A 14,550-nucleotide genomic window follows, 5' to 3' on the forward strand; every position below is an offset into this window, starting at 1 on the left:
AAAAATCTGTAAAAATAAAGGGATGATTATCATGGATATTGGTCAAAGTTGTGATGGAGAGGAAGTAATCCTCCAAGTAGCCATTCAGGTCACTGTAGTTTCCCTAAATAACAAACAGCACATCTCATAGCTATGTGTGCTTTGATGATAAAATTAAATTCAACACCTTTTGTTGTCTTATTGTAAGGGCTCTGTGAATTTCAAGTTTGGGGTTCTTTTTGCCAAAGATGGGCAGCTCACTGATGATGACATGTTCAGCAATGGTGAGTATCTCCTCCTTTCTTCTCTTCTGACAGAAACCCTGTCCTGCCTCGTTGCCGTTTTCACAATCCAAACTTACCTGTTGAGTTGGAGTCTCTACTTCAAAGAAACAGCCAGTAGTTTTATGAAGTTGTAGGGTACATTTTCAGGGTAAATTTTGTAGGGAAGATGTTGCCCAGTTTCGTTCATTTGACAAATGATTGTTGGTCACCAAATTTGTAACCAGGCACTGGCACTGAGGATACAGTCTAACTGGAAAATGACATGGGATTTGGTTCAACATAGTCTCGGGAACAGCGGAAGATTTTTTCTCTTGATTTTTATAAAACGGTGCTATTTTCCTGTTATTTAGCACTTTTCATAGTAAAGACCTGTTTATTATAAATGGAAGCAGTAACAATTTTTTCATTTTGCAACACTAGTCACATATGATCTCAGTCTGGAAGTGGTCAGGTTGGTTTCTCTGATTCTGTAGTTTTCCTTTGCTCAGATTCTGGGAACTGTGGACCTCCGGCATGGACTCCAAGAAGAGGGATACCTGATTTCTTATTCTGTCTGCCTGCTGCACACATCTGCAAGCCCTAGTTAATTTTCAAGTGATTTCAGTGCATAGTTAGAGAACAAGGACTTGTTGACGCTGTACTTTCTTCATGTTTGACCTCTTCTTTCAGAAATCGGAAGTGATGCTTTTCAAAAATTTTTGAATCTCCTGGGTGACACCATCACTCTCAAGGGCTGGACAGGCTACCGTGGCGGTCTGGACACCAAAAGTAAGCTTGCCACTTAATCTGTTCTGTTGTAATTTGTATAATTTTTGTTAGTCAGCCTAATCTGAATTTGAATTTGTACCCAAGATGGGTGAAGGGCTGGACTAGAGAGGAGGAGGGAATTCAGACTTCACACCTAGCCTGACACAGGGTCACTGGATGCATTTGGTGGCTCCACTGAGCTTTACGAGACTAAACCAGCCATCACAGCCCCCAGATGTGGCAGGAGTTGTGGTCTGCCCATGACTCCTTACTCTTGAGCACCTCTGTCTGCCAGGACTCTGCTCGACTCCAGAATATAGCAGTGGATACAGAACATGGTCCCTGCCTTTCTAGGAGCTTATAGTCCAGTGGACAACACAGACATTAAACAGATAGTTATCAAATAATTTAGTACTTGGAGGAACTAAGAAGAAAATGTAGAGTACTGTGGAGGCATTTTGCCTAATCTGGGGGATTAGAGAAGGCTTCTGCAAGGGAGAGGTGAGTAGGAGTAACTTGAGGGGAGATGAGAATTCCAAGCAGAGAACATTTGTGAAGTCCCTGAGGCAGGAAAGAGCAGGATATGTTCTAGAAACTAAGAGAATACCTTTATGGCTAGAGAGAGCAGAAGGACTGGAGAGTGGGGAGGGGTGATCTCACAGGGAGTCTGAGATCACACAAAGAATTTTGGATCTTATTCTGAATGGAATTGGATGTCATTAAAGGATTTTAAGTAGGGGCGTGATGAATCAGATTACATCTTTGCGGGAACATACTGGCTTCAGAGCAGAGAACGGTCCAAAGGATAGTTAGAGGAAGGACCAGTTAAGAGGCTGTTGCAAAGTCCAAACAAGAGATGATGACAGCCTTGGCTGAAGAGGCGGTGGGAGGTTGGAAGTGAGAGGAGCAGACTGGTTCAAGAGCCATTTTAAAGGTGCAATTGGCAGGCTCTCCCCGTGACTGATTGAATATGGGAGATAGAGAGGAAAAGGCAATCCCAGAGGACACCTGGGTTTGAGGCTTGGGCAGCTGGATGGATGGCAGCTCCAGTGGTGAATTGGGAGCATCTCAGGGGAAGCAGTTGGGGGAGGGGGCCCAAGGGGGTGAAGGTAGATAAGATCACAAGCTTAGATTTGGAATCACATGCTATCTCATCATTGTACAGCATTTCTAGTTTTCCCTGGGCTTTTACATCTGTCATGTTACATGATCTTCACAGCCAGTCCTTGCAGTAAGCCAGGCAGGTGATGTGCGGCTCATTTGGCCTAAATTTGATAGGCTTCAGATCGGGTACCCCTACCCTCCAGGGGCCTCATCTCTCCACCAGCTCACGCTGGGGTCATTTCACCAATTCTGAATACCAAAAGATTAGGCAAGTTGTGAGAACTGCACTGTGAGTGACTTAACTGGCAGACCCCAGCTTCACCCCAACAAGCTACATGTGCACGTGGTAAACCCTGGAGGGCCTGCACATCCATCATCCCTGCTGCCCACTCTCAGCCTCTCCGTCAGGGCCATAACTACCATCCATTGAGCCCTTGCTCTGGCCACATACTCTGCCAGTGTGATCTTGTAAACATCCTTAGGAGTTAGATACTATTTTTTATCCCCATTTTCAAATTAAGAAACTGAATCTCAGAGAAAGGTGAGGTCACTTGTCAAAAGGAACATAACTAATGAGAACTTGAATCCAAGTCTAACTCCAAAGCTCATGCTTTTAATCACTATACAATTCTGCCAGGGATGGTTGTTTTGTGTAGATGGTAATTATTTGTATGTCATCTTGTGTTAATTTTGCCCTGGACCCCAGAAGTAACTAGAAGACGAGGAATTGTAACATACTCTCCTTTTTGGCCTAGACTTCTCATGACCTCCTCTGCTCCAAGACAAGGCATAAATCAGACAGCAAGCAAGCTTAGAGAGGGACGAAGAGGTCCCCCTTGTGGGCAGGAGTCTTGCAGTGGGAGAGGGATCCGCACTGTTGCTTCGACTCCAGGGGATAATCAGAGTGATCTTCGGGATGTACTAACTGTGCTGCATTCCCCTAGTCTGACGATAAAGACTGTTTCCTTATGGCCTCAGAATCCTCTGTGCCCACTAAATGCGTATTGTATTTTACAGATGACACCACAGGGATTCATTCCGTTTATACCGTATACCAAGGGCATGAGATCATGTTTCATGTTTCTACCATGTTGCCATATTCCAAAGAGAACAAACAGCAGGTACGTGTGAACACCGGCTCTGAGAACACACAAACCATCCAACAGTGGCCTCAATGTGGAGAAAACATTGCTATGATTTCATAGAATTACAGACTCTATCTGTTAATATACGAACCAAACTTCAGGCACATCAATTTTGGGATGTTGTTTGCAGTCTGTATGTTTGAACTTTCAAGAAGCCTTAGGAAGAACTGCCCTCACCAGTGCTGTCCCTTTAAGGGAATAATGGATTAGGGGTAATCGTGCGGATTCGTGTCTGTGTGTGTGTGGTTTTCTAGACTCTTGATGGGCTGTTTTGCATATGTGTAGCCTTTTCTCTGTGACTTCTCTCTGTGTGCCTTGTGTCTTGTCTGAATGAGACTCTCTAAGACATAAAACAAGTGTTTCCTGAGTAATGGTTGGCAAGGCTTTTTCAGGTTAATGCAGGTTAACACGAGTGTCTGCGTGGCCTGTGCCTTGTTGGGAAAAAACTAGCTGAGAACACTCTTTACACACCCCAGAGATTAGCCATTTCCAGGAGAAAATTTTTCAATTTGTTAAAATTGAGATATGGCAAAGATATATGTTGCTGGTTTTTGAAGGATTTGGGGATTCTGGCTAACTTTTTATTAGAGTCTTGTCCATTTTTTTTACACATTGAAGGCATCTGTATAAGTAAATGTCACAAACATGGATGGACAGTTGTTCAACAAAGATTTGTAAGAAACTTGAACCTAGAGGGTGCATATGATGGGCTAAAAAGGCTTTTTTCTGAACACTTATGATTCTTATTTCAGTAAGACTTCAGTGAGGGGGAAAGACACAAAGCAGATCATTGGGCTAAAATGTGTTATGGACATAAGATATAAAGGTACTTTGGGGACATGGCCGGGGGTAGGGGGGTCAGGAAAAGCCAGTTCTGTTTGATGGTTTGGAGCCTGGAATAAGGAGTTGGTGGATGGTCTTGCAGGCAGTGGAGACCTACTGGAGGTTTTAAGCCTGTTTGATATTATGCTAACTGGGGAAGGACAGGTAGAAGCGGGAAGTGCCTCGACCCAGGAAGCCTGCTTTAGTGGCTCAGAGTGCCTTTCTGCAAGGCATCTTCCCTTGCGTGATTTAAGTTACCTGTATTATCACTACCAGCCTCAACCTCTTAGGACCTGAAGCTCTTAGGATCTTGGGATCACGTGGAGAAAAGAGACCAAGCTGGCCTTCCCAATCATCATGAATTGTATCTCAACAATAATAGCGAAATACTTCGTTGAAATATTTTACAATCCTCCTCCCCGACCTCCAACCTTTGCAGCCCTGTCCAGTCACCAAAATTGCCCATGTTCTGTGACAGATAAAGGCATTAGCCAGGGAGACAGGAGGAATGCATGTGACAGTTTCACCTTTGCCTACCTCAAGTTTTTAACCTTTTGGACGGGCTGTTAGCATGTTACAAGGTAACGTGCTTACCAGCAGCACTGAAATGTCCCCAGCTGGATCTGGTGTTCTCAACTTCTTGGTAGTGCTCGGGTCCTCTGCTTGCCCGGCAGTGGTAGAGAGGAGGAAAATCACAGCTGTGACACTGTCTCTATTAGCAGGTGGGGAGAGAGACAGAGAAATGCAGAATGATAGCGAACCTTACCGGTGCCTGATTGTGGGACAGCAGAGAAGGACCACTACCTGTGAGCCTCTCTCTGTCCCTGTCATGGTCTCTTGGGGGCCTAAGGTAATAGCCAATAAGTCAGATGCCAGCCTGGCTCTTAAAAGCTTCTTGACTTTTTGACTCCTAACATCTGAAATACCAGTGGAGCAGTCAGAGCCACATCCCAAATCTGATATGAAGGAGCAAACTTTCACAAAGATTTTGTGGGTTCCGGTATTACAACAACTCCTTCCATCTCTCTCCTCCATCACCATACTGAACCGCACCGGGGGCGAGGGAAGGGGTGTTGATATTTGCCTCTCTGGGCCTCTTCTCCCCAACATCCCATGATGTCCAACATCGCTAACATCCAGTCTCCCAGCACCCTGGACCCCGACGGCAGCAAGTACCAGATGAGAGCACAGGCTCTGCAATCAGCCAGATCTGGGCCAAATCCTGGCTCTGCCACCAACTAGCTCTGTGATCTTGGGCAGGTTTTGTGCGTTGTTCCAGGGCTCAGTTCTTGGTCCTCTTCTCTTTCTACACTCATTCATCCCTTAATGATCTAATCCAGTTTTATGGCTCTGAATAGCTAGCACCCAAACTAACATCCCAGCCAGCCCTCTCAGGAACTCCAGACCCAAATATGCAGCCTTCTCGACACCTCCACTGGCCCAGACGTCTCAGACCTAGTAAGTCCAAAACTGAACTCCGACTCTCCTCCAAACCTGTCCCTCCCGCAGTCTTTCTTATCTCTGTTGATGGCTATTCTGTTCTTCCAGTTTCTGGGGCAAAATGATCTTGGAGTCATTCTCGACTCCTCTCTATCTTATCCCATATTCAATTTGTCAGGAAATCCTGTTGGCTGTCCCTTCAGATTACACCTGTGATCTTCCCACACGTCACCTGGCGGCACTCCGCTCTGAGCCCCCACCATCTCTTGTGGGATTACTGCAGTAGATGCCTCTTTGCCTCCTTGCTTTCACCCTGGTTCCCTGACAGACTGTTTCTCAATTGGCCAGAGTGACTCTTCAAAATGCAAAGCAGAGCATGTTGCTTCTCTTCCCAAGCCCTCCAGTGGCTCCTGCTTCCCTCAGAGTCAAAGCCAGATCCTTAAAGTGGCCTGCAAGGCCCTGAGTGACCTCTGTTCCTTCTCTGGTCTCAGCACCCACTGCTCGGCTTATTTCCTCCATTCCAGTCACATTGGCTGCCTTTCGGGTTCCTCAGTCACCAGATTCTGTCCTACGTCACAATCTTTCGTTGCCCTTCCTTCTACCTAGAACTCTTCTCTACTGGCCACCCTTTGGCTCACTCACTCACGGCTTCAGATCTACCCAAATGTCAGCTGCGAAACTGACCCTGTGGCTGAATTTAGAGCAGCAACACACCCGCCGCCAGCACCCTCGTTCCCTACTCAGCTCTCTTCCCTCCATAGCACGGCTTGCCACCTAATGTTACACGAATTATTTAGACACTGTTTATTATGTTTACTCTGTAATTTTTTGCGTAATTCTTTTTGTGCCCCTGCTGAAGTGTATGCCCCATGAGGGCAAGGATTTTTGTCGGCTTTGTTCCTGGTATATAGTAGGAATTTTTTAATTTTTAATTTTTTTTAAATTAAAGCTTTATTGAGATATATTTCATATGCCATGCAATTCACCCACTTAAATATATTCACAAGGTTATTCAACTATCACCACAATCAATTTTAGAACATTTTTATTACCCCAAAGAGAAACCCCTCCCCACTTAGCCATTACTCCCCACTCCATGCCTGCCCAGCCCCTGGTAACTACTAATATGCTTTCTCTCTATGGGTTTGCCTGTTCTGGACACCTCATATAAGTGAAATCATGCAATATGTGGTCTTTTGTAACTCGCTTCTTGCATTTAACATGTTTCCAAAGTTCATCCATGTTGTAGCATGCGTCAGTATTTCATTGCATTTTATTGCTGAATAATTTTCCATTTTATAGCTATATACCACATTTTGTTTATCCATTCATCAGTTAATGGATCAATAATTACTTACTTTTATGGTGGTAAAACATACATAACATAAAATTTACAATTTTAACCACTTTTAAGTGTACAGTTCAGTGACATTGAGTCCATTCACATTGTTGTGCAGCCATCACCACCATCCATCTCTAGGACTTTGTCATCTTCCCCAACTGAAACTCCCTACCCATTAATCAATAAATCCACATTTCTCCCCAGACCCTGGCAGCTACCATTCTATTTTATGTCTCTATAAATCTGACCATTCCAGTAACCTCATATACGTGGAATCACACAACATCTGTCTGCTGTGACTGGCTTATTTCACTTAGCGTAACGTCCTCAAGGTTTATCCATGTTCTACCATGTGTCAGAACTTCCTTCCTTTTTAAAGCTGAATTCTATTCCATTGCATGTTTACACCACACTGTCTTTATCCATTCATCACTGGTGGATATTTCAGTTATTTCCACTTTTTGGCTATTACGAATACTGCTGCTAAGAACATTGGTGTCCAAATATTGTTTGAGCTCCTGCTTTCATTTCTTCAGTCTTCACCCAGAAGTGGAGCAGCTGGATCATACGATGGTTCTGTGTTTAATTTTTTGAGGAACCACCATAACATTTTCCACAACAGTGGCACTATTTTACATTCCCATCAGCAATGTATGAATTCTGACTTCCCCATATTTGTAACAACGCTTGTTATTTTGAAATTTTTAATAGCTATCCTAATGGGTATGAACTGGTATCTCATTGTGCTTTTGATTTGCATTTCCCTAATAATTAGTGATATTGAGTATCTTTTTATGTTTTTATTATCCATTTGTATATCTTCTTTGAAGAATTGCGTATTCAACTCATGTGCCCATTTTTTAATTGAGTTTTTTTTGTTGTTGTTGTTGAGTTGTGGGAGTTATTTGTATATTATTGGATATATGACTTGCAAATATTTATCCCATTCTGTGGGCTGCCTTTTCACTTTGTTGATAATGTCCTTTAGTGCACAGAAGTTTTCAGTTTTGATGTAATCCAATTTATGTATTTTTTCTTTCATTGGCTATGCATTTAGTGTCATATCCAAGAAATAATTGCCAAAAATCCTTTTTGAATTGAATTGAAATTATTAGAATGTCTCTAAACCTTAGTTTCCTTATTTGCAAAATGAGAATAATGTCTAATATGAATGAGACAGGGATCCTGTTCTCCTGGAGCTTACGGTGTAGAACAGGGACACACGAGCAATCCGTGGAGAACATTGAATCATTCTGTTTGGCCAATTAGGCAAACATCTTGGACGGGGGTTGGCAAACTGTGGCCTACAGGGCAAATTCAGCATGCTTGATTCATTAAATAAAGTTATTAGAACACAGCCATGACCACTGATTTATGTATTGTCTATAGCTGCTTTTGCCCTTCAACAGCAGAGCTGTGTAGTTGTGAAGAGGAAGTGTGATCTGCAAAGCCAAAAACATTTACTGTCTGGGCTTTTACAGGAAAGACTCACTAACTACAGGTCTAGGAGATCATTTTGGGAAGGTCAACTGGGGTCAGATTAGGTAGGGCCATGGTTCTCACCAAATGTATGCTTCAGAACTAGCTAAGGCATTTATAAAAATATGCATGTTTGAGTCCAGTCCCCAGAGAATTCTGAGGCAGTGCCAGGCTAAGGAGATGAAGTAGGTGTGAAGGTGAACATGGCCTGAGCAGTAAAGTGTGAGAGGACGGAGGCGAGGAGGCCATGAGGAGGCTTCTGAGAAAGGGTAGACAAAAGGAAATGCAGGCTGGAAATGGGAGAGGAGCAGGGGAGGTGGCTGGGAGAGCCAGGAGACTGGGCTGGAGAAATAGAGGAGGCAAGAAGTCAAAGATGGCCGAAACTCGGGGCTCTGGGAGCCTTGTGGTTTGTCCTGCCGTGTTGGTGTCTCAACTCTGCAAATGTGCCGTGTTTGAGCGACCTTCTCAGTGATGTTGTTTATGTTTACATCCAGGTGGAAAGGAAGCGCCACATTGGAAATGATATCGTCACCATCGTGTTCCAGGAAGGAGAGGAACCTTCTCCTGCCTTTAAGCCTTCCATGATCCGCTCCCATTTCACACGTATCCTGGGCCTGTATCAATACTCCAGTTTAGCCAGCCTCACTGGACTTGAAATGACCCTCAAACCCAATGTTATAGTTGACTGGCGCATTGTAATTGTTTTGCATTGCTAGATCCTTAGACCCACTGTGTTGGACTTTTTCCTCAGCATCGTATTTTCCCCTCTTCTCTCTCCATCCTTTACAGTAATGGATGGATTCACTCTCAGAGAATTCTCGACTTCTGAACTATCTTCCCTTTCTTCAGGTGGTCTATGAAATGAGGGAAACTTACTGCTATCCATCAATCATAAATGAATTAGAAGAATTATAGGTTGTGAATCCTCTGAGAAATTTGCTTTACATTTAAAAACTTGCAAGTTAAGATAAAAAAGCAAAATAATATTTATTTGTTAATTCTAAGCCCTGGGAATAGCTGCTGCATTACCATCTCTTGAAATTTGAGAAATAATAGAATTTCTCCTATTTTTATGTGCTTTCCCTCTGCTTCCTCTAATCCCTTGTTAGCTCAGATTGCTGGAAAGTCCTGCTGAAGTTCTCTCTCAAGCCCAGCTCAGTCAGACAAGCCTGGGACCCGAGCATGGCCAGCCCAGCACATACCCAGCCGTGGCCCCGTTGCCTGGGTCCCTGGCTGTGACAGTGAGACCCAGCTGTAGTGCCTCTACAGGTTGTATATAATTAGTAAAGGGCCACTAATAGGCATTTTCAGAATAAATTCTGGTCTAGCTATTCATGTTTCCTGGAAACTCCAGTAAAAACATTGGGAGATAAGACTGCTGTGACATTGCATCTGGATGTAGATTGCTCTGCACACTTTGACTTGTTCATTGTAACCTAACATTATAGCATATGTTTTAAAAGCTAAAAATTGCCATGAGGGCAGGGAGGAAAACGGGGGTGCACCTGCACATGAATGGTAAGTGATGTCTCGCTCTGTTTACTGGGATTTAGGACTCATATTTCCCCCTTCCTATAGCAGTTCTTGGAGAACAGAAAGAAAACTTCTCCAGGTACCGTGCAGGAGGGGGAGGGAGGTGACTCAGAGTGACTGAGTGGTAGTCATTATTCTTAGAATTTCCTTTCATTATAAGTTTGAGATGTGGGGCTTGGCACATTTGTTTTTGGAAAGGGACAAGCAGATAGTTGATGCAGATTCTTTCCATGGAATCTAGGAGTGGAAACACTTAGAGGGATGGATGATGGGTTTTTAGCCCTAGCTAATGAAAGCTGCAGTTGGGAGGAGGAACAGGAAAAAGAAAGAAAAGCTGGATACAGATGGTACTATTTTAGACTCTGTGTGCCCGATGCAAGCATAGTAGATTCTACTGAGAGGCTGCCACCAGCTACACTGGTTTATTTGGGTTTGTTTTGTCTACCAAAGCCAGAAGGAAGGTGTACAGTGGAAACGTTTAAGTTGCTTTTCTTTTCAAAATGTGTGAGATGAAATATATGACTAATTTCATTTTGGGATATGGTTTATACTTCCAGGCAAAAGAATTGCTCTTTCTGCTTTGTTGGCTGCTTAGTTTTTTAAATAGCTTTATTTATATTGCTTTTCTGACCAATTTGGAGATGTATCCCTTTCCCAAAAGGATGAGCGCGCAGAGGTTGAACCTATGTCTTCCTGGGCTGTCTCTTTTACAGAAGTCAAGTTTCCATCTCAACCTAAAAGTGACAGGTGCCCTAACCCCAAAGGGACAGGTCTAGGATGATTCTGCACACGGGGTTTTCAAAGCACTAGCTGTTGACTGTGAATGTCGGGGTTTTTGATTAATTTCCTTAACCATCATCACAGATATTTTTGCCTTAGTGAGGTATGATCAACAAAATGACAATTACAGGTCAGTAATGACTATCTCAGTTGCTTGTTCTAATTCTCTTGTTTACTTATTATTTTGGCATTTATTTTATGAGACTTGATATACATATTTCTTGATTGATTTGATGTGAGCATTCTCACTTTATAGAATTTTCTTCAAGGCCACCATCTCTTCAGGAAATGCTCATTTCATACTGTATTGCTCTGTGCAGTAGACCCAAGAGTCAGCATTAGCTTGGAATTTTATTGTACCCTACAGTGGGCACAAACTTGATAGATTTGATCTTGACAAGAGTGCCCTTCTTCTTAGGCTACATTTTTGCTCTTGTTTTTCCTTCTGTTCTCAAAAATTAATCTGTTAAAAGGTGTCATGACATTGTGAAAAGAGCATGAACTTTGAGCCAAATAAATTTGGGTTGGAATCCCAGCTCTGTCACTTATTAACTTTGAGGCTTTGAAAAAAAAGTGTTTATCTTCTTGGAGCCTCAGGTTGTGTCTGTAAAGTGAAGACAATGATTCTACTTTGGCAGGTTGGTGAGAATCAGCCAATGCTGTGTCTTAAAATACCAGGTACACTGCCTGGTGTGCAGTGGGGCAAGTGGCAGCCTTTGCTAATCTTCCTGGAGTGCTTGACCTTGCCCGCAGCCTGGTGGGTTGGGCCACAAAGGATTCAGGGAGACTTGGCCTTTGCCCTGAAACACGTAAGGTTGCTGCATAGTGGCCAAGGCATCCCTCCTGTGGAAGGAGTATTCCTAACACATCACATAGGCCCCTGGACAAACTTAATGTCCAAATACTGGTGATCTTTGAAGAAAAACCAAGTAATTCTGAAATGTTCTCTATGCAGGCTGAAAATATTTTCAGAAGAAAGCGTACCGCTCTTTGGCCCACCCCTGCCATCCCCACCGGTGTTTACAGACCACCAGGAATTCAGGGACTTTTTGCTAGTGAAATGTAAGTTTCAATTTTGAAATGTTTTTGCAACTTGTTCTACATCAGAATACATTTCTTCCAGTTCTCCTAGGGTGCTGTAAAGAAGAGATCATTGTTAAGTATTGATTGCATTCCATGTTCTGTTAATTCTTTGGGAGAAACATTTCATTTTGTGTTAGTGTTGTGAAGGTCTCCTGAGTCCTCATCTCTACCTACCATCCTGCACGCCTGCCTTGATGTCTATCTGCACTCACCTGCTCATAGTACTGGGGGGCCTCAGATTTACCTTTCTGCCCAGGGTTCTGACACGGCCATTTGTGAATCTCTGCTTATATATGTATCTGTGTCTTTGTCAGATTGGGAAGCGGAGGGTGGTTATGAAGGTGTACTTAGGGATTGGCAGAGTTGTTAGGGGATGTGTGTGTGCGTGTGTGTGAGAGAGAGAGACAGAGTCAGAGAGACAGAGAGAGACACAGACAAGAGAATGAATATGATGCATGCAGAACCTGACCACCCCAGGCTTAATTAGCTGGTGATTTATTTAACTGATAACACTCAAATACCTGACTCTGCGCCTCCATCTGCTGAACCACAAGAGCGGCTGCATCCCTCCCCAGACTACCCCGTGCTTATTAGAGTGGGGAGTCCAGCCTGCCAGCCCCTGGAGCGCTGGCAGTGTCACTGTCTGTCCCCTCTGTGATGATGCTGTTTCTCTTCTTCTTCTGGGCACATTGGGCACTGTGGCTGCTTTGCTGGCTGCCTCCCCACACCCTCCACCACACACACACACACACACACACACACACACACACACACACAGTCTTTGCCTAATGCTGTCACTGTTTCTGGGCAGTTTTGGAGCATTTGGAAGCGCTCTGCTCTGAGCCCATCTTGGTCACTTGGCCCCAAGGGAGCACTGACTGAGCCTCACAGAGTCCCTCATGAACAATTGCTCCTTCAGCTTCCAGTCTTAATCCTATTCTCATGGCCAAAGCCAATCCCTCAGGCCAGGGCAAGAGACCGACCATGTCCTCCCTCCATAGTCTTCTTAGCTCCCCGGCTCCCCTTCACATCCCTGAATACGACCCCTCCCTCAGCAGCTACACAGCAGTTCCCCAAGCAGCTGACACTGGAAAGATGAGTGTCACTTCACTCTAGTCACCAAAGCTTCCCAGTCCCAGCCAAGCCCCTTGATGACCTGTCTTCCCTCTGCAGAATCCCTCCAATCCCTTGCAACACCTCCACACACTTCCAGAACTTTCTGGAGAATGGAGTAGTGAAGGATGCCTTCCCGGGGGCTTCCTCCAGGGTCTGTTCTCACACACGTTTAACCTGCACCAGGGTCCCTGGGTCATGTCTGATCTTGACATTAGAAGCCACAAACTCTCGGGGTGGGAGGGTATAGCTCAAGAGGTAGAGCGCATGCTTAGCGCGCACGAGGTCCTGAGTTCAATCCCCAGTACCTCCTCTAAGAATAAATAAATAAACCTAAGTATCTTCCCCCACCAAAAAGAAAAAGGAAAAAGAAAAGCAGCAAACTCTCAAATCACTTGCAGAAGATGATGATTTTGTCTCTTCCTTTCCAATATCTCTACCCCTTATTTCAGTGCTAGAACAGGGGTCACAAACTCAAATTTCCAGAGAGATGGGTGGAGGGTACAAGGGAGCGAAGTGGACAGAGAGCGGGGAGCTACGGTAGGTAAACTGGAACATCCACTCTGCCCAGTCCACTCAGGCCCATCAGGAGCATGAGCCCAGCAGGGCGGATATTCTGAGTTTGGGAAATAGGCCAGAAATCTGAAAGTCTATGTGAAATCACCCAAGTCTTACAACTGTGGGGTCCATGTGCTTTAAGTCCAGAGGATCAGGTATAGAGCAAGAAACAACCTGGATCCAAAGGTTGGCAACAGAGAGTAGGTTTAGCAGCTAGAAGCTGAACGGGTCTTGAAAGCAGGGGCTCCGAGGTAAGTGCCCTTTGTGGAGCGCCTGTGGCAGGGAAGGAACCACCTCAGGCATGTAGTCCTTTAACCAAGGGTTAGAAATCGCTCAGCCACATTAAGGACGCAGCTTATTAGTGGAATCCGTTGACGTAAATGCAGCCAGTCAGCAGAGTGACTCTCTTCAGCACCGCCAGAGGCGTGAGGTGTACTGAAAGGAAGAGTTCCGTGACCTCCAGTTGAAGATTTGCAAGGTGGATTCAGCAGAAGCTCGCAGGGCGGAAAGTTGTGAGTGGAGAAGGGATTGAAGAAATGGAGCCTGGAGCCAGGAAGGATCGGGAGGGATTGAGGGCCTGAGAGAAAAGGTCTAAGAAGCCAAGGGAGCAGAAGTCTCATTGAATTCCCAAGTGGATTTAGCAGGAGGGACGAAGCAGGCGGGGTAGAAAACTCCAAGATAACAGGAAATGGCATTTCGACAAAAATGTTTTACCTTTTCCCCTATTCAGCTGAAATAAGTCATTTAAAATGGATTTTTCTGGGGTATTTAAGAGAAAATACCCTCAAACAAAAACTTCCCAATCACAGAACTGGAGAAACAATAGACGTGTATAGTTTAACTTCCTTAAGAATGTCTTGCCTCAAACAAGCCCCCAGCACACAGATTCTGTCAAGGAAATGCCTGTCCCCGGGAAGTTTATTTTTCAGTCTGTGAACATTGTCCTGCCTTTGGCCCTCTGTGTGAGAAAAATAATGGTTAAAATTTATTCAGTTTGATAGCCTAGCTCTGTGCTCTTTAATATCTATTGTATCACTTAAATTCTTACAACAACCCTATAAGGAAATATGGTTACAGCCATTTCACAAAGTAGAAAATTGAGTCCCCAAGAATTTAAATCATTTGCTTAAGAATGCACAGA

The 14,550-nt window shown here is 44.2% G+C and overlaps 1 protein-coding gene across 5 annotated transcripts in view; it reads left to right on the forward strand.

Moving 5' to 3' along the window:
* GARNL3 (GTPase activating Rap/RanGAP domain like 3) overlaps positions 1-14,550 on the forward strand; it is a 138,697-nt gene that overhangs the window by 86,620 nt on the left and 37,527 nt on the right. For all 5 annotated transcript variants that reach the window (XR_010382808.1, XM_064490533.1, XM_064490534.1 and 2 more), the window contains 6 exons: positions 188-263; positions 933-1,031; positions 3,132-3,235; positions 8,837-8,945; positions 10,740-10,785; positions 11,611-11,717. Coding sequence is in view for 4 of the 5 variants with exons in the window: in XM_064490533.1 (XP_064346603.1) it covers positions 188-263; positions 933-1,031; positions 3,132-3,235; positions 8,837-8,945; positions 10,740-10,785; positions 11,611-11,717 (541 nt within the window). In the remaining variant the exon portion in view is untranslated. The remainder of the gene's footprint in view (positions 1-187; positions 264-932; positions 1,032-3,131; positions 3,236-8,836; positions 8,946-10,739; positions 10,786-11,610; positions 11,718-14,550) is intronic.

Source organism: Camelus dromedarius, chromosome 10 (assembly GCF_036321535.1).
Source record: "Camelus dromedarius isolate mCamDro1 chromosome 10, mCamDro1.pat, whole genome shotgun sequence".
NCBI classification, from domain to species: Eukaryota; Metazoa; Chordata; class Mammalia; order Artiodactyla; family Camelidae; genus Camelus; species Camelus dromedarius.